The following is a 19,566-nucleotide window of genomic DNA, read 5'->3' on the forward strand; positions in this document are numbered from 1 at the left end:
CACACACACACACACACACACACACAAACAATAAAATTACAAACAGAAAAAACCCATAGTGGGAATAATGTTTTTTCTTTTTCTCTTTGGAGACAAGGTCTCACTATGTAGCCCTGGCTAGCCTAGAACTCACTATGTAGACCAGGCAGCCTCAAATTCATAGCAATCCCACTTTCCCCCGCCTCCTGAGCACTGTGGTTAAAAGCATATGCCACCGTGCCCACTAGGAACAACGGTTTTTATGAGCAGTATTATTGACATGCAGCACGATATTCTAAGCCTCTGGCATTCTGACTTTATGTTCCTGAGAATTGTCTATAGAATAAGTTTTTGATTTTTCAAGTGCATTATAAATTAAATGGACTTCAAATGTGAAGTTGAAAGCAGAGTCCTGGTTATCCCTAGCTGCCATAAATTCCAACTGTAGTTCTGTTTTGTTTTATCTATTTATTTTTGTTTTTCTGGGCCAGTCTCTCATTCCCTCTATGGCCTACGCTGGCCCAGAACTCAAGGCAATCCTCTGTCGCGGCTTCTCAAGTGCTGAAACTGGCAGGTGCAAGCTTGTATTACCTGTTTAACATTTTATAGTAGTTACCTTAAAGAGCACATTACTGTTTAGTAATTAGTAAACTAGTTACTAATTAGTAATTAGTTACTGTTTAGTAACATTTAGTAATTTCTCATTTTCACAAACTCACCTGGTACGAAAAATTCTGTTGGCATAAACCAGTGGAATTCCAGGTGGAACCCTAAGCGGATAGCCTTCAAGGTAACAAGGAAGATCAAATACAGGACGGACACTGTGCCTGTAAGGACAGAACAAACCCAGAAACCATCTGTCATCTTTGTGTGTATTACAGACAACTTAATTTTATGTTTTTAAAGATGTATTTGTTTATGCTTGTGGGTGTCTGTCTGTATGTACATCTGCACATCAGAAAAGGACATCGGGCCCCATGGGACAACAGCTGTAGACAGTTATGAGCCGCCATGTGGGTGCTGGGAACTGAACTCAGGACCTCTGGGAGGGCAGCCAGCACTCTTAGCCAGAGCCATCTCTCCAGTCCCCAGAGTACTTTAAAAATCAGAACTGGAGAAATTATCATCAATGAATCTTATTGGAAAACAAACAGCTAGAGTCTAAAGAATAAAAATTAGCCTTGTGAGTTATCATAAAATAAAACAAAAAATTAGGTAGTGAGCCTCAGGGGACCCCAAGATGAAGAGCGTCATGGGTCAGCCACTGAAGGGAACCGTTTAAGTTAACTTGGGGATTCAGTGGCAGCAACAAGCAGAATTCATCACAAAATTATCAGTTGTACAAGAGGAGAAAAAAAGTGAATCCAGTTTATTTTGGTTTGGTGCTAAGAGACACCCAACACACTTGAAAAGTCTGCTGAGTTAATCTGACATGATAAGAAAGTAAAGAAGGAAAAACAGCAAACATCTGAGCTTGTAGCTACACGAGGCTCTGCCACACAGAATTTTTAGTAGTGTAGAAATGAGAAGATTTCTATCTTTTAATTAAAAAAAAAAGTTTTCTGCAGCACTGGGAATCAAGTTCAGAGCCTTGTTGGTACACAGCAGGCAAGAGCTGCAGCTCCGACTCCAGGCTCTTCCTCCTGGGAAAGCAGATCCAATCATTACCTGACATGAGACCTACCTCCCTCAGAAGGCCCTGAGAGGCTCCTGCCGTGAGCAAGTTACGGCTGTTAAGAGGAAGGGAAATGGCCAAGGAGGAGACAACAGTAGAGTGTCTTTAAGAAGTCTGGTGAAAGGCTCAGGATGACAGGGTCGCTCTGTAAGCTCACATGCTTGTGAGAGACCCGTGCCACTGGGAAGTCGGCAGCGAGTCAGGAAACCACAATGACCTCTATAAGCTGGACTATGGGCTCAGAGAGGAGCTGACTCAGAGAGCTGAGGACCGGAGGCCGAGCTTGTGTGACAGCTTGCTCTCGTGTGCATTCTGGCTTCCAGTACCCGGGGGTCTGTCAGAGAGGCTTCCTGCACCCTGCTCCGAGAGGGACAGTCTGAGAGGCTTCCTGCACCCTGCTCCGAGAGGGACAGTCAGAGAGACTTCCTGCACCCTGCTCCGAGGGGGACAGTCAGAGAGGCTTCCAGCACCTGCTCCGAGGGGGACAGTCAGAGAGGCTTCCAGTACCCTGCCCCGAGGGGGACAGTCAGAGAGGCTTCCTGCACCCTGCTCCGAGGGGGACAGTCAGAGAGGCTTCCAGCACCTGCTCCGAGGGGGACAGTCAGAGAGGCTTCCAGCACCTGCTCCGAGGGGGACAGTCAGAGAGGCTTCCAGCACCTGCTCCAAGGGGGACAGTCAGAAAGGTCTGTCGTTCCATCTCTGGGGACCCAGCTACATTTTGGTTTTGTACCTCCTAGTTCCCTGATATGATGTGTAGTCTGAGGACTGTACACAACTAGCTGCCTGCTGGGAGAGTGTTAGGCTGGAGGTAAAATCCTAGAGACTGAGCCTAAGAAGTCTTTATAATTTGAATCTCCATTTCCTCAGTTAATGGGATCTGAGCTGTCACTGGATCTCTTTTTGTCAACTTAAATAGGGTCAAAATATCCCTTTGGAGATTTCTGTGAAACAGACACTTTTTTTTTTCTCTATCCCTTTAAGGAAGGAAACTGCTCTAAGAAATCAAAACTGAGGAACAGCAAAAAGTAGAATTAAAGCTGGGCAGCCAAGCTAGGGCTGGAGTGGAGCTCAGCAGTAGAGCATGTTGCCCAGCAGGCATAAAGCCCTGTTGTCTTTTTTGCTTGTTTTTAAAGCATTAGGTTTGATCCCCCAAGACCACATGAATGGATGAATGAACGGATGACGAAGGGAAAAACCTGGCTACAGGAGTGACCCCTATGTTTAAATTTAGATGACAATTCTGTGTAATACCTGTCCACCCACCTTGCTTCTCTCTGTAGCTGAGGATGACCTTGAACTCCAGCTCTGTCTGCCTCTATCTCCTAAGTGCTAGATTAGTGTCATGTCTGGCTATGTTATACTCCTAAGTGGAACACTGGAAAAAACAAAACAAAACAAAACAAAAAAAACCCTCTTTCTTTAGCAAGTTCCAGTGTTTTCATCCTATAAAACTGAGGGTTCCTTTAACTGCCATTTTGATGTTTCCTCAGACTTTAGTCTATCTCCTCTAACTGTATTCTCACAGGAAATAAAGTTAGTTGGGAAACCTAGTAGTTCATATCAAGAGAGCCAATCCTCCTGAAAAGGCAGTGGGAACCTGAAATGGCCATGTCCACTTCTCTGTGCCAAAACACAGAGAAAAGCAAACAGCAACGAAACCACAGTATCAGATGAACAGATATGAACATCCCGGAGGGAGGATAAGTCTCTCCCCCACTCCACTGCTGAAGTTCCATGAAGCAGCGTCTTACCCAGAATATTAAATTTAGAAAAAAATGAAGGCGATTTGAAGTTGAGCAGGGGCAGGAGGAGCGCTATGAGGTAGAAGGGCACCGTCTTCGACTTATCCCACCACTGCTCAAAGTGCTGGACTTCTGTGTCATTGTTGTAGAAAGTCATGGAGCTGTTGTCAGGATGGCCACCACTCCCAGCGCTTGGACAAATCACTGCAAAGGAAAGTAAGTGCCACGTTAGAGATGACGCCACATAAGGTGGACAATCACTGTGCCTGGGGCCCGGCACCTGCCTCGCTGTTAGTGTGAGTGCAGTTGCCCTTCTAGGAAAGCAGCCTGTGGGGTCGAACTCAGGCTGCTGGATTTGTTGCCCTCAGAGCCAACTTACTTTAGAAATCTTATACCGAAATATAAATAGCGAAAGGCAAGGGAATGTTAAAAGGTTTTGTGGTACCGCGTCCTTGTATTAGGAACAAGAGAAAGATCCCACTAAATGCTCCTTGGCCCCATTGCTGGACAGAAAACATTGGGCTTATGGTGTCTCAGTAATACAGGAAATATCATGCAGAGTGATTGCTGCATTATTATCATACAAAGGCCCAATAACAGGCCCTTTTATCTTAAAACTGTCCTAGATTTATTGTTTGTGTGTGTGCAGGGTGCAGCACACGTGCAGAGGTTGGAGGACAACATGGCAGAGTCAGTTTGCTTCTTCCACCATAAAGGTCGTGAGACTGAACTCTGGTCATCAGGCTTGGTGGAAAGTTCCTTTTTATTGAGCCTCTTTTTAACAACAACAACAACAACATCTATGCGTTAGAGAATCAGAAGCAGAGATCCCCGGTCACTAGTGAAAAACCGAAGAATTTGGATCTTAGGAATCTGAAATCACTCTGCCCTTCACCCCACTCACAGAAGCCTGAGCGTTTGGATGACACTTGAGAACTGGGAAGTCTGAGCATGCGCGAAGAACTGGGAAGTCTGAGCATGCGCTGTTCTTCTCTTCGCCCCTTCCTATCTTCTCGCTCAGCATTTGTTCATTTATTTCTCCCTTAGTTACTGTGCGACAGTGAGCAAAGGGAGGCCACAGGTCAGCCTGAAGGAAGAGTTCCCGACTCGCCCATGTGGATCTGTGGGGTCGACCTCAGGCTGCTGGGTTTGTTGTCCCCAGAGCCAACTTACTTCAGCCTTATTTTAACGCTGTTTTTAATCTTTATTCTTTTATGATGCTGAAAATCAAACTCAGTGCTTCCCACATGCCAGGCAGGTGCTCTATCACCGAATCACACTCAAACACTAAAATCTATTCTAGAACATACCGGCAATATTTTAACAACCACTTAGTAACATAAGAACATTTTTCCCCCCAACCATTTACCTAAAATAGGGTCAGGGGTTCTATTTTAAAATCCTTTTGGGGGCAGGATCAGGGACAAGGAAACAAACTGAATTCCAAACTACATACCAGGGTTGCTATTATTGGTTCTTAGTATAGTGTCTGTGTCATTAATGTGATGAATAAAATCTAAAAGTTAAAAATAAACATACAGTTAAACAATGAATGAACCACATCAAATCCCATCACCATCTCGTTTTTTGTTTATAAAAGTGGTTATTTACTATACATAATATTATTGAGTACAGTGACCCCAAACTATTTTGTAGTTACATAGTTTCACTTTTAGTCTTCTTTGCCTACAGGAAAGAAATATTGTTTGCTTCATAGTCCTATATGGAAATTTTTTACATAATAATTGTACATAAAAATTACATAATATTCAAAAATATAAGACCCATTCATAAGACTGAATTAATGGTAGTTAAAATTTTCCCTATACTTACATTAATTTATTGAAGTACAGCTATATTTTATATAAAGTCCTCAAGTATGCCAAAAGGGAAACCGACAACCACACGTGGTTAAGGTTGTTTGGAAAATCACTTAAAGTTTTCGTAAGATGCAGAACACACTTTTAGAAAGCTGAGGCTGCATAGTAATTATCACGCTTGTAAGAACTGATGAGTGAGACTGAAGGATGCACCAAGGGGTAAAGGAGAGTGCTGATGTCCGCGCACTCACGCCATCCCATAGTGACCGTGAGGATGGGTAAGCAGCATGGTGGGTCTACTGTTGCTTGTTTTGAGACAAGGTCATGCTTTATACAAAGAGAGAGGAGAGAGAGAAGAGGGAGAGAGAGAGAGAGGGGGAGAGGGAGAGAGAACACTAAACACTACAGATATAATAATATTTGAATAGAATAGTGAGGGGCATCATGGCTCATGATTTCTCAATGGATGTGGTATTATTAGCAAGGAGAAAAATTCATTCCTGAAGGGAAGAAAAACTTACTTTTAAAAAACAGTGTAGAGCCGGGTGGTGGTGGCGCACACCTTTAATCCCAGTACTTGGGAGGCCAGGCTGGTCTACACAGTGAGTTCCAGGACAGCCAGAGCTGTTACACAGAGAAACCCTTCTTGAAAAAAAAACCCAGCCCCCCCCAAAAAAACCCAAACAAACAAATGAACAAACAAACAAAACCAAAACAGTGTAGAGATACAGTTTATAAAAGGTTTATCTGTAATATTAAAATTTCATTGGAAGGTCAATTGGAATAAAATGTTCTCAAAGGGCAATAATTTTTTTAAAAAGTGAGAGAGTTAGCAACCCCTCTGACAGACTATTCTAGAACAGTAGAATGTTGGCAGCTGTCAAAGCTAACTGAGAGGAATGTGTGGATTCTTTGTTGTTTATTTTATACATGTTTCAATTTTTATAACAAAAGTATGCATTGTATAATAATAGATTGAAAGTACATTTACGAAACCAAATTAAGGCATCAAGGAAAAAATATTTCTAAAGTATGTGAGACTTTTACCAAGAAAAATTTAGAAAACTATGATCATGGATAGGAAACCCCAGTATCCTAGCAGAGTTCGTCCTAGAATTATAAATCTAGTGGAATTCTTATTAATCATAAATCAATAGCCTAATGATATTAATTATATGTTGAATAAAATATTCAATGCAATTTCAATCAAAATCTAATTATGTTGTTTTAGAATTTGACAAGTTGGTTGATTCTAAAATGAATATAAAAGACTTATGAATATTAATGAAAAAAAAAAAGACTAAACTTAAAAATACTAATTTGAAAGAAAGATTGAAAAAAAGAACCCTGAATAGAACCACATTAAAGTGAATGGTATTAAGATGTTTACTGCACAACGGTGGACATGTGGCTAGTGTATAATCAGAGTTTGATCCCTGGAACGCAAGTGGTGGAAGGGATAACCTGTTTCCACAACTTCTCCTCTGCCTTCCACATGTGTGCCTTGTCATATGAACACACATCTGTACACAATACAAATACATGCCAAAAAAGTTCAAAGATGAACATCTTCCATCCAACTTAAAATATTATAAAAAGTACTTGGATGTATTTTTTAAATTTTAATTTAATTTAATGTTATGTGCATTAGTGTGAGGGTGTTGGATCCCCAGGTACTGGAGTTATAGACAGGTGTAGGCTGTCATGTGGTTGCTGGGAATTGAACCCGGGTCCTTTGGAAGAGCAGACAGTGCTCTTAACCACTGACCCATCTCTCCAGCCCCTTGGATGCATTTTTAATACCCTCGTCAGGATCTTAGAACTGATTTGAGCAGGGAACAGCGCTGTGAGATGTAAATAATATATCATTTGCAATTCATTATTTTATTGTTTTCTACTTTTAGCTCCTAGTGTTTCAGAGAGTAAAATCAATTACTGTTCAAACATCAAACTCTTCAATAACAAATACCAGTAGGTTTCATAAAATTTTCTGTTACGGTACTAAAACTTTGAAGAAATACTTCATACTAACTAGAGATTTTGAAAGAATGTCACTTATTAAAAGTTAATATAGCTGGGAGGTCATACACACTGGTGTGGAAGCTACTCCCGTTGTTTGCTGAATGGACGTGGTGTGCCTGCCAAACCACCTTCTACATAACTGTTTATGCTCATGAAATAGCGCTGCCATCCACTCTGGCCAGAGAACCTTCTTTTTCAGTGGTCAGTGGTGACTGCAGAGACTCATAACTGGGCACAGTACTGAGAATAAATGACTGTTCAATGCCCAGCCATAAGTGGGGTGACTGTGACACCCTTTCCATGCTCAGGGAACATCCTGGAAGAGGAACCAAAAAAACCCTTAGGAGATGAGGAAGTCGAGGCAGATGGCAGGTTGACTTCTGGCATGACATGTTTTTGTACTCTTGAACGCACAGTGGTTGTGACTGTGTTCATAAGACTGGGCTTGTCAGCACACTTTCACTGAAGGAGCAAGGCTCTTGCTTCATGAGAACTGATGTGCAGGAAACCACTGACGGGGAGGGAGAGGTGTTTTTGTCAGTGGTGCGACATTGCTAATAGGCATGCACTTCAGTAAGCAAGCTTTCACCATGTTCCTGAGAGCAACCCTAATGAAACTCTCAGGGGGGGGTGGAGTGGAAGGGGCTGGTCGGGAAGAGTGGAAGGGGAACAGGCAAGCATTATGGAAGATGTTAGGATGAAACCCATTATTTATGTAAAACTTAATGTTTGTACATATGATATTTGAGCTCATAAGCATAGAAAAGCCGAATCAAGCACATTATCCAAGATTTAAAATATGTTACATATAAAAATGTAAGGCTAGAGCTAAAATATTACAATGACACTTGAGAGTAACTGTGTTAAAGACTATATCAATACTTACTAAAAATAAACTTTCCAGTATTAAAAAGAAAATTAGACATAAGCACCCAATAAACTATCATTGCTCCAATGAGGGACACCAGGGAGAAAAGGAGACTTGACCATTGCCCAAAGGAGCCAAAATAATGTTTGCAGACATCTGGATATTCCCAGGTGGTTGTGTCTGATGTACCTGGATAAAAATGAGAGGACAGAATAAGACTAGGCACTGTTCACAAGACATGCTTAGAGTTTGTATCCCCCAATTAATTAAAAATATTTAGCAAAATATTATGTCTACTTTCCCAACAAATAAGACCATTATGGAAAAACTAGCAATTAAAATATTATAAAATAAATCAGAAATGTGATCAGTGAAATAGTATAATCTGAGAAACAAATGATCATAACTTTTTATAACCAATTGGAGCATGGATAACCGAGAGTAGGAAGACTAATCAGTAAAGAACAGAATACACACTGGCTGTGTGTGTGTGTGTGTGTGTGTGTGTGTGTGTGTGTGTGTGTGTGTGAGCCCAGGCTAACCCAAACTTACAGCAATCCTCATGCGTCAGCCTCCCAGATTTCTGGGCCTGTAGGCATAAGCCATCCCGTCATCTCATTTAAAACAGCACTTAACAGTTAAGCACTATTTAACAACACGAAGGAAAAGCTGTCTTGAGTCCTATTTTATGCTACAAGCAAATTTAAATTTAAGATACCTAGGCTAAGCATTTAGAAGTAAAGCTAGGTATGGGAATGCACACTGTACTTCCCGCCCTCAGGGTGCTGAGGCGGAGCTGTGCACACTCAAGGCCAGCCCGGGGTAGGCAGCGGGTTTGTGGATAGCCCGAAGATCATCAACACAGCACGACAAACAACAAGAAAAGATTAACAAACTAAAGGTATAAAAGAACTCTACAGAAGTTATTACAAAGGCCATGGAAATACTGAGTGAGAAAGAAAGCCACAAGAAATTATAGATAGAAAACTAGCTGCAATCTCATATACAGTGCTTAGGATTATAAAAGCACTGAGGGACTCAGGGATACCTGGAAAAGAATACAAACCAACAATACAATTAAAGAGAATCATGCCACTTTGCAAGCATAAGAAAACAAAACAAACAGAACTGGGAACACAAAATACGGGCAAGCTTCAAAGCAGCTTGTAGCACTGGGAGTAGTATGGCTTTCAGAAATAAGTTTAAATTTAGCAATTGTCTTTTCTGTTTTGCTCTTTGTGTCTTTGTTTTTTGAGCTGGGGATTGAGCCCATATAGCTTGGCATATGCACATGCGCTCTCCCACTGAGCAGCACCTCCAGCTCACAATCCCCCCCCACCCCCCTGAGGGGTCAAAAGTTAAAGAAAGCAGTTCATAAGAATACACAAAATATGATTATTTTTAGAGAGGCATTACTTGGAAACAACATAGGAGGACATAAATGTGCAACAGTAAACAATCATTAATCAAATGCGATAAAGCAACAGTGCACAACGCACAGTCATTCAACTGATCAGTAAAAATAAACAATCAATCATAAGAATGGTGACTGCACCCCTTTTGCTTAAAAAATAAAATAGGGGACACAATTTTAATAAAACACACTAAATGATAAGAATTTATATTAAAAAGATATTTGTTTAAGAAAGAACATAAAATATTTGCTTTTCTATGGTTGGGTTATTGTTACAGTAATTTCTTTGTTTCAATATTTCTGTAAGGAATAAGAATACAGATAGGAGCTGAGAGTGGTGGCGCATCCCTTTAATCCCAGCACTCGGGAGGCAGAGGCAGGCGGATCTCTGTGAGTTCGAGGTCAGCCTGGTCCACAAAGAGAGTCCAGGACAGCCAAGGATACCCAGAGAAACCCTGTCTTAGAGAGAGAGAGAAAAAAGAATACAGATATGTATAACACAAGATTATTTTAACTGCCATTAAATTTTAGTCACTTTCTGTTATTGATCTTGTTTCCTGGGAGTGGGGGTGGGGAGAATAGTAGTATATGATGTGACTGTCTATGTGTATTATGTATAAGTAGGACCAATCTTGTCCAATGTGTGGATTCTTCTGGTTCCACTCTAATGGCATTCTTACAGATGTTGGGGTGTCTAGAATAAAAATAAACTAGCAAGGAGAAAGGAAAAGCATTTCAGCCTATAAATGTCCAATTAAGACTGGGCTTTGAAGAATACAGACAAGAAGCTTCCTTATAGTCACAGCAGAGAGAGTTCTTCACCAGTGAGGGATGAGCGCCATCTCCTTGGTCGGCAGTCACAGCATTAGTGTTTGGGTGCAGAGTTTCCCTGTAACTTTATACATGACGTTCCTGAATTTGTTTTCTCTATAGGTGACTCTGAGTGTGAAGCCGGGACTCCACCTTGGAGGCATGTGGCTCTTCCAAAAATGTCCTCTACCTTGCCAGGATAATTTCTGGTAATAACCAGTCATTTTGTGATATATTTCTCTTAAAGTTGTTTTTTTTTATTTTTTTTAACACTAATTGTATTGATCAAGAAAATCTCAGTTGCTAGTTTATATGCACAACCTCCTACATATTCTTCTAATATCTTTTTTGTTGTTGTGTGTCTTTTTGTTTATTTTTTGAGACAGGGTTTCTTTGTATAGCCTTGGCTGTCCTGAAAATCACTCTGTAGACCAGGCTGGCTTCGAACCTCTGCCTCATGAGTGCTGGGATTAAAGGTGTGAGCTGCCACTGCCTGGCTTCTTCTAACATATTTATGGCTTTCTTTTTTCACATTTCAGTCTGAATGCCTCTGGAATATATTTTGTATAAGGTGTCTGTATAAGGATTTTTTTTTTCACGCCCAACTAATACTAAGTCTAAGAGACATCAACTATGATTAACCTGAAATTTATGTTAGCTTTTCCAGTCTAATTTTTATAGAGAGTGATTTTTGTTGTTGTTGTTTTGGTTTCTCTGTATAACAGCCTTGGCTGTCCTGGAACTCACTCTGGAGACCAGGGTGGCCTCTAACTCATAGAGATCCACCTGCCTCTGCCTCCTGAGGTGCTGGGACTAAAGGTGCGCACCACTGCTGCCTGGCTAAAGATTAAAATGTTGTTCCATGTGTATGGCTGTTTCATCTGAATTTCTCCGTTCATCATGTGAGCGTCTGGTGCCTCAGGCCAGAGAAGGGCATTTGATCCCTAAGAACTAGACGTGCAGACAGTTGTGAGATGTCATGTAGGAGCTAAGAACAGGGTTTAGCCACTTAGCCATCTCTCCAGTCCCTCCATTCTATTTTCTTCCTATTTCTATGATAGTAGCTTTCTGCTTTCTTATGACTTTATAGTATATTTTAAAACTTGGTAGGTCTGATTCTTCCATACCACTTCCTTTTTTCCCCTAATTTTCCTGGCTGTGTTTGAAATGGGACTGAATTTATACTTTGTGTGTGTGTGTGGTTCACAATGATGAATCTTCCAAACCACACGGCATGTTTTTCTTACTTGTGCAAATTTTGTTCTTTGGGTTTAGGTCGTTTGTAGTTTTCTCCCATGAAATGTGTGTTTTCTTGCTGTATTTTATCTAAGTCCCTTGGAGTTTCCTGCTGTGGTGAGTGGACTAATGTTCTCTGTGCTGTAGTTCTCGCTGTTGGCTCTTGATTTCATATGCAGTTAACTTTCAGATTCTCATATTTTAATAGCACTAGTCAGCATTCTAATAATCTTTGCTGTAATTATTAGTCTTTTCTAGTTTTTATATTAGTTTAAAATTTTTGTCTGCACTTGACTATATCTTGAAAACCTATAAGCACTTGTGAGCATTCCCTACGTTTGTTTTTCACTTAAGTGGAAAGAGCTTTAAACCTTTTATCACTGTAGAGTGCTGCTAGTCCTGGTTTAGGAATAGAGAGACTTTACTTTAAGTGGTGTTTTCCTTAGAGCCTTACTAAGGTAAAGGATGCTGAACCCCATCAAATGCCTTTTGGAGGCAGTTGTCAATTGATGTAACCATGGATTTTACCTTTATTTTGTTAATGTACAATGTTAATTATGTTCGGTTTCTTAATAACAAAGCATCTTTCTCAGCTCACGGAATAAACACATTTTTAACACATCCTATTTTAAACAAAGGGTACTATTTTTGGACATCACTAATCTATCAAATAATATTTTGTAACTATTTGTTTCTCTTTCTTGTTTTGTCCTGTCAGGCTCTGCACTAGAGTTGTGTTGACTTTGTAAAATGAACTGATGAAAGTTCATCCTTTTCAACGCAAGAGTTTAAGAAACCCAGGCGTTGCTTGCTCTGTAAAGCATTTATATAAAGAGCTCTTCCCATTTCAGCCAGAAACCAAAGGCTAAACAATCTCAGCCTAAACAAACAGGAACCTGAATGGCTTTTAACCAAGACTTCTCCCAAGATCTTCAACAACACTCCTCAACTTGCCTGAAACCAGGTTTAACTGAAGAAAGGGGCTGCTTAGTTAAGACAGAAACAACCAGAGGTTGGTTTGTACTTGCTAATAAGACTGAAGGAAAACAGATGATGCCTGTGTAGGCCCTAAAAGCTTACCTGCACTAACACGCACTAACACACACACACACACACACACACACACACACACATACACACACACACACCCCACTTTTTTTTTTGAGACCACCTCTGACACAGCCTCGGCTGGCCTTGAACTCCTGATGTGCTGAAGAACACTGAACCCCTGGATCTCCTGTCTCTAACTTCCAAATTCTGAGATTCTGGGCATGCACTGCTACACTCAGGTTTTTGTTTGTTTGTTCGTTTTAAGATTTATTTATTTATTATGTATACGATGTTCTCCTGCATGTAACGACTGCAGGCTAGAAGGGAGTACTAGGTCACATTTAGATGGTTGGGAGCCACCATGTAGTTGCTGGGAATTGAACTCAGGACCTTTGGAAGAACAGCAAGTGCTCTTAACTTCTGCGCCATTTCTCCAGCTCAGTTTAATATGTAAAAGTGACCTAAAAAAGTTGTTTCTGTATAGGATCATACAATAGTCCCAGCTGCTTGGGTGACTAAAGGTGTGAGTTGGAGCACAGCTTATTTCTGCTCATAAAATTGGAACCAACCCTAGTGATCCAACAAGACCCCAGTTCAAGAGTAAAAAAAAAAAAACAACGAAGAGATTAAACCTCTAACCCCAGCACTTGGAAGGCAGAGGCAGGCAGATCTCTGTGAGTTCCAGGCCAGCCTGGCCAAGCAGACTTCTGACACCCACATGTAGCCATTTTGTAAGTGACACTTTTATTACCTTATAAGGATGTCAGCACTGATATAAATGTATTCTCCAGAGACCACCCAGCTCTGAATTTCAAAGGGAGCCAGTAGCTCATTAGCAGACGGGTCAGCGGAAAGCTGCGAATTACAATAAAGCGTTTGTAAACGTGGACAGCTGGGACCAGTGAGCTGGCTCGGGTCAGGGAGCTGCGGCCAACCTGGGGACCTGAGTTCAACCTCAGAGAACCTCAGGGTAGAAGAACTGACACCTTCAAGCTGTCCTTAACCTCCATGTGTGCACTATGGGGCGCGCGCACACACACACACACACACACACACACACACACACACACACACACGGAGACAGCTGACCCATATGTACAATGTACACAGCAGGATCTGTCTCAGGAAGGAAGTCTATTAGTTCACGTGACAATGGAACTTTACTTACAGATCATACTCCGGGATTTCACCACTCTGTAGCAGCAGTAAAGTGTTAAAAGGCCCATCAACACGATGACACACAGCCCAGTAGTAAATCCAGCCTTGATGAAATGAAAGATTGGATTCCTTTCATTGTGTAAAAATAACTTCATATGCAATTACAGTTACCCAAAACAATTTTGATAAAAACATGACAAGGAAAAAATAAAGAGGACCACCTGCTTTTTTAAAAGAGAGTTTTATGTAAATAATAAAACTTAAAACAGTGATCATATTTCCTACAATACTCACGATTGAACCCAGGGCCTCGCTAGGAAAGCACAATCAATTCATCACCGAGCCATCGTCCCAGCCCCAAACTTAAAATACAAAGTTAAAAAAATTGCAGTTATTAAGCCAAGTTATTTATCTAATTTGGAGACATGGGATACATGGGCTGGCTTAAAATTTACTATGTAGCCCAAACTGGTCTTGAACTTATAATCCTGCCGCCTCAGTGTTGTGATTATAGGTGTAGACAGAATGTCAGGTGTCAGAGAGACGGCCTTTCAGGGCACTGAGGCCTGGCTCACAGCACCCACACTGGGTGGTTCCCAAGTGCCTGTAACTGTAGCTCAGGGAGGGGCCAACACCTCTGACCTCCATGGGCACAGGCATCATATGCACATACCCACACTCTGACTCACACACATAAATCACTAAAAATAAGTTTCAGACAGAAGTGCACTGAAAACTTCTCTCACCTGTTTTATGCCCCAAGGAATGCTCAGTATGGACGTCCCCATCATGGTGTTCCAGATCATGAAGCTGAAGGGGCAACAGCAGGGACAGCGTCAAGTTGGGCTCCTCAAGATTCTAGTGAGGGCAGAACTACATAACCAGTCATTTTCACTCATGTGCGGTTTAACTCACATAGTTACTAGGCTGCTGTTTTTACCGTAGCCTTCGCTGTAACTCTGAAGCTTGTAGGCAGAGCCCAGTGGACTGTACACGTAGCATTCCTCTGGAGCAGGAACGACGTGGTCGGGGGCAATCTTGGGGAAAAGAAAAGAGACACATCAGAACAAGTAAATGAACAAAAGAATGTTTCCTAGTGAACTAGACATACTTTTTTACAGTCTTACACAGAGCTGAAACAGCTGGGGGCTCCTCTGACAACAGATGCCAGGGAGACACTTGACTACTGCACATCTGGGTGTTTGCCCTCCCTTCCTGTCTCAAATGTGTGATCCTCCTGCCTCTGCTACATGAATGTTGACTTAGAGAAACCCACCGGCATGCATATCTTTAAGACACAGCTTTAGATATATTTTTAAGTACCATAAATTTTAACATTATTCATCCTTGATTAAGGGATGAAAGTTCTTTTCAAATATAGCGGTAGATAAAGGAGTGAGAATTTATCCCTATCATCAAAGCCCTTTTCACATTCATGAGACAGAAGGAAGCAGAGAATGAAATGAAGGAAGTCTCCAAGGAGGCGGCTGTCCTCAAGTGAGGAGCTGGTCAAGAACTAAGTGGTGCCTACTTAACTCTGAGGGGAAGGTGGTTTTATAAGAAACAGACGGCGATCTCAGACTAAAGAACTGAGGAGCCAATGGACCATGAATAAAGAAACAGTACATAGATTAGTTTTTAAATGCTTGGGGTAAAAGATACAGGTAACAAAGTACCTTAATGAATGGTAAAGCGCAGATTGTAGGAGAAGACATAGAAGCATATAAACAAAAGGGGAGGAGACAACAGATATAGCAAACATGGCAGAAGAGATGCCCCTTACACACCAATTTATCACACTACATCCTCCGTTTCCTCCTAACCCCACCTTCCTGTTTTGGAGAGGGAAAACCATCCTGTCTCCTGATGACACCCTGCCCATCTCCGAGGATTGTCATAAAACCATCCTGTCTCCTGATGACACCCTGCCCATTTCCGAGGATTGTCATAAAGCCATCCTGTCTCCTGATGATACCCTGCCCGTCTCCGAGGGTTGTCATGGAGAAGGAGAAGTCCTTTCAAGGCACAGGATCTGACGAGTGTGAGCCAATCTTTTCATATTTAACACCCACATGCACATTTACAACTTTGTGCTATGTTTCTTATTACAGAGTAAAGTACCAGCCTCAAAGTGTCTCAAATGCCAGTTGGACACGTGAAGCAATTCGACAAGACTAGAAGGTGCAATAAAATTAAGTCCTTGTTGAAACATCTCACTGGGGAAACAATGAGAACCAAAGTAGCTGGGGGAGACTTGGAGGGAGAGACCGAGTGTCAGGCCCTACTAGGAAGAAAGGCACTGGCTATTAGCACAGAAACGTCACAGCCTTGTCCTTTAATGCAACAATCAGTGGGGTCCTTGGAGGGAAGAATGTCCCAAATGCTATGCATGGTGTGGCTGTAGACACAACTACTTCCTAGGAACGCGGGTAAGAAACACATACGGAAGCTGTTCTTTTCCCTCTCTTTATCTATACCCCTATAAGACCTAGATTTTCTTGTTTTCTGCCATGAATTAAACTGCAGCACTCTGCCATATCAAGAAGAAAGAATGCTGTAGCTGACAAAACAAACTGGGGGAGGGGCAAGTAAAATCAAAACTTATAAGGAGCATGGTTTAATAAGAGGCAGAAAATTCCATGTACACCTCCCTTCCCCCTGTGCCCTGAGCTTAGTCTCTGGGTCTGGGTTATGCAGGGAAGATGTGAGGATAGGGTTGGAAGAGGGGCAGATTCTTAGCAGGCATGGAAAAGGGCTGGATCCCACCGTGGCAGTGGTGTAGGTGGCACTGTCATCTGAGTGTTCCCATGACACACAGGCTCTTGCTCACATGCAGGCTGTGCTTGCCTGGTTCTGACTAAGCCCTGCACAACGCCTCTTTACTAAGCCCTTGGTGACGCTGACGAGGCATTGCTGCTCTGTAGGCACACACAGACATAGGAGACTCTGGCGGACAACTTTCTTCCCTTTCTCAGCTTACAATAACAATAATGGGATTTCGTCCATTAAAGAAAAGGCTTTACTCTGTGAACATTTGATAATGGTGATTTATTGTTCTTCTCCAAACATACTTTTGGGGGAAACAATTTTGGGGTTTCTAGAAAATGTGTGTGGTTACTTATACAAATTTCTTAGACATGGACAGATCATATTAACTTTGGCGATTGGTTAGATGCACTGGTCATCTATCTGTCTTAGTGTCAGTCAGCAGAGGGTTACGGCTCGGTGCACAGAGCTGACTATCTCCAGGCAGTGTGCTCACCCAGCTCTAGATGAAGTCTCTGAAGCCTGCTTCTAAGAATCCAGCCTTTGCAGAGTCTGCCAGACTGGGCCCTCCAACGCCCCAAAGGTTTACATAACTCTACAACAGACTTCACCAGCACTACTAATGTAAAGGCCTGGGGGCAGGGGTGGGGGGTTTTAAAAAATGTCTCCTACACATAGTATTTCACAAGCCTTTTCTTGAGATCTTGGAGCCAGGTATGTGCTGTAAACCAAGGAGAGAAGGCAGGAAGCTCGGGGTTCAAGGTCACCCTCAGACACATAGAGAGTTGGAAGTCAGCCTCGACTTCATAAGACATTATCCAAACAAGCAATGACAGGGGAGTCTTAATGCTTACTTCACATAGCCAATATGGGGCTACATTAGATGGCCACAGTCAGGTGGTACCCACCCCTTGTCCTCAGCAGACATCTAGTGAGGGTCAAAGGCCACTTTCTTGCTTCCCTTTTGTGACTGAGACCCATTTTAACCATAGTTTTTAAGCTCTCACATTTCTGAGTATCTTTCATCTGATCACAGTTGTAAGCAGCAGATTAAAACACATTTTAAAATCCTAAATTAGTAAGACAGCCCAGTCAGTTATGAGTCCACAAGCTGTGACCCATATTGCAAATTTGGCCTTTATAGTATTTGCAGCCCTTTCCTACCATTTGATTTTAATGTTTATAAGACAAAACAATAAACTGTGATAATATGTGGTCTGCATAGGCATTTTTCGTTTATAAAAGAACAATGCAAAAAAAAAAAAAAAAAACCAACAATGCTAAACAGGAAACCACCAGGATATGTATGAATATATTTGTTTCTTATTCCTATAGAAAATGTATATAAATGTTTTTCCTTTGTAGCTTCAAACTTAAAAATTAAACAGACTACCCAGAATCTTACGCTTTCAGTCATTTCAAAAGAAATTTGTCCACTTCAGAGCTCTTGGAGTCCGAGATAAGCAAACATTAAACACAAAGCTCCAAGCTACTGTCAACAGAGAGTTTCAAACTTCTCTCGGTGGGTAGATGAGAATGAAGGAGCCTGAAACAGGCACTAGCTACCACTACTTTGACTTTGCACGATGCTATCTTTGGACTACCCCCAGTGAACAGTTCAAGCCCCAGGAGCTGCTCTGGTTTCGGGTGTTTACTGTCCATTTCAGCTCAACTCTAGACGAGCCGCCCACTTTGCCTCTTACCAGTGCCTTGTCTGCAGGGGTGGTGAGCCGGCCGTAGTAGTGAATCCTCTTGTTCATAGCAGAGGCATGGTCACTAACCCTCTGAGTGACGTCATTCACACTGACGATGTTTGTCGGCTCTATATAGAAAGGCCTAAAGAAGGGAATATATACTTGACAAAAAACATTCAGGCAAAAGTTCTGGAAGTCAGCCATTGCAGAGAGTAACTTCTTGTCCTCCATTTGAATCGGGGTGCACACAAAGGCAAGGCATGCACTTCTCACTTTTGGTGGGAAAAGAAAATGTCACAAAGGAAGGATTACCCTACACAAAGCACAGTTTCATCTCATAATGCTTTTACTTTAAATGCACATGAATCTTAAGGGATTTAGCAACAGAGCAAAAGCTTAAAGAAGTCAATAAAGGGAAATATAGCAAAGAAAAACAAAATGTAGCTCTCCAACAATGTAAGTTAGATAGAGTAGTCTTTTAAAGTACTCGGGCACTCTATCAGAGAAATTATAGACAAAAATGTCTCTACTCTTTCCCCTAGAGGCCAAAGTTACTTCCTTTGACAAACAGAATTCCTGTTTCTCAGCTCATGTCCTGATGAGCAGTGATCTCAGTCACTTTCTCTGTGTGGCATCCACAGTGGATCAAATGCAGCATCAGAGCACGAGAGAGTGCTTGCATCATTCACTTCTCTTGGACCTTGGTAACGCACTCGAACATCCTATCACTAGGTAACGCACTCGAACATCCTATCACTAGGTAACGCACTCGAACATCCTATCACTAGGTAACGCACTCGAACATCCTATCACTAGGTAACGCACTCGGACATCCTATCACTAGGTAACGCACTCGGACATCCTATCACTAGGTAACGCACTCGGACATCCTATCAGTTGGTTTCCTCCCTGGCTCTGTCCTGATGAACTGCAGGTTCTAGCTTTCAGCTGTCATCTCCAGTCAGCCCCTTCAGTGCCTTCCTGAAACTCCCTCATTTGCTTTCTAAGTTCTCCACAATAAAAAGTCCACAACGGAGGGACAAGGTAGAAGTGCATGGAGCACTTCACTCCTCTGCCAAGTCACAGGCCCCTTGCAGTGGGAAAGAGCACTGTGTCCCAAACTGTGGATGTTACTCTCTCACGTTAGATGCTGGTAAACATGATGGAAAGCAAAAGCAAACCTCCGAGAGACTAGTCATTGTCTCCACAGTTCCTCGACACTCACAGTTCTGGAGGAGCTCACAGTCCATTACAGCTGGTACCTGGCTTTGGAGACACTGCTACCTAAGCTCATGGGGGGCAACTCAACATCCAAGAGGATGAAATTTTGAC

The 19,566-nt window shown here is 42.0% G+C and overlaps 1 protein-coding gene across 5 annotated transcripts in view; it reads right to left on the reverse strand.

Annotated features, from left to right (window-relative positions):
* Slc38a9 (solute carrier family 38 member 9) overlaps positions 1 to 19,566 on the reverse strand; it is a 76,309-nt gene that overhangs the window by 28,625 nt on the left and 28,118 nt on the right. For 4 of the 5 annotated variants that reach the window (XR_007833532.1, XM_051172305.1, XM_051172302.1 and 1 more), the window contains 8 exons: positions 18,244 to 18,376; positions 14,690 to 14,811; positions 14,521 to 14,584; positions 13,785 to 13,878; positions 8,125 to 8,295; positions 4,853 to 4,912; positions 3,406 to 3,600; positions 699 to 806 (listed from right to left, as the gene is read on the reverse strand). Coding sequence is in view for 4 of the 5 variants with exons in the window: in XM_051172302.1 (XP_051028259.1) it covers positions 699 to 806; positions 3,406 to 3,600; positions 4,853 to 4,912; positions 8,125 to 8,295; positions 13,785 to 13,878; positions 14,521 to 14,584; positions 14,690 to 14,811; positions 18,244 to 18,376 (947 nt within the window). In the remaining variant the exon portion in view is untranslated. Of the gene's footprint in view, positions 1 to 698; positions 807 to 3,405; positions 3,601 to 4,852; positions 4,913 to 8,124; positions 8,296 to 13,784; positions 13,879 to 14,520; positions 14,585 to 14,689; positions 14,812 to 18,243; positions 18,507 to 19,566 lie in introns of all 5 variants that reach the window. The other variant, XM_051172303.1, reaches the window with a different exon arrangement.

The sequence above is a fragment of the Acomys russatus genome, chromosome 30 (assembly GCF_903995435.1).
Source record: "Acomys russatus chromosome 30, mAcoRus1.1, whole genome shotgun sequence".
NCBI classification, from domain to species: Eukaryota; Metazoa; Chordata; class Mammalia; order Rodentia; family Muridae; genus Acomys; species Acomys russatus.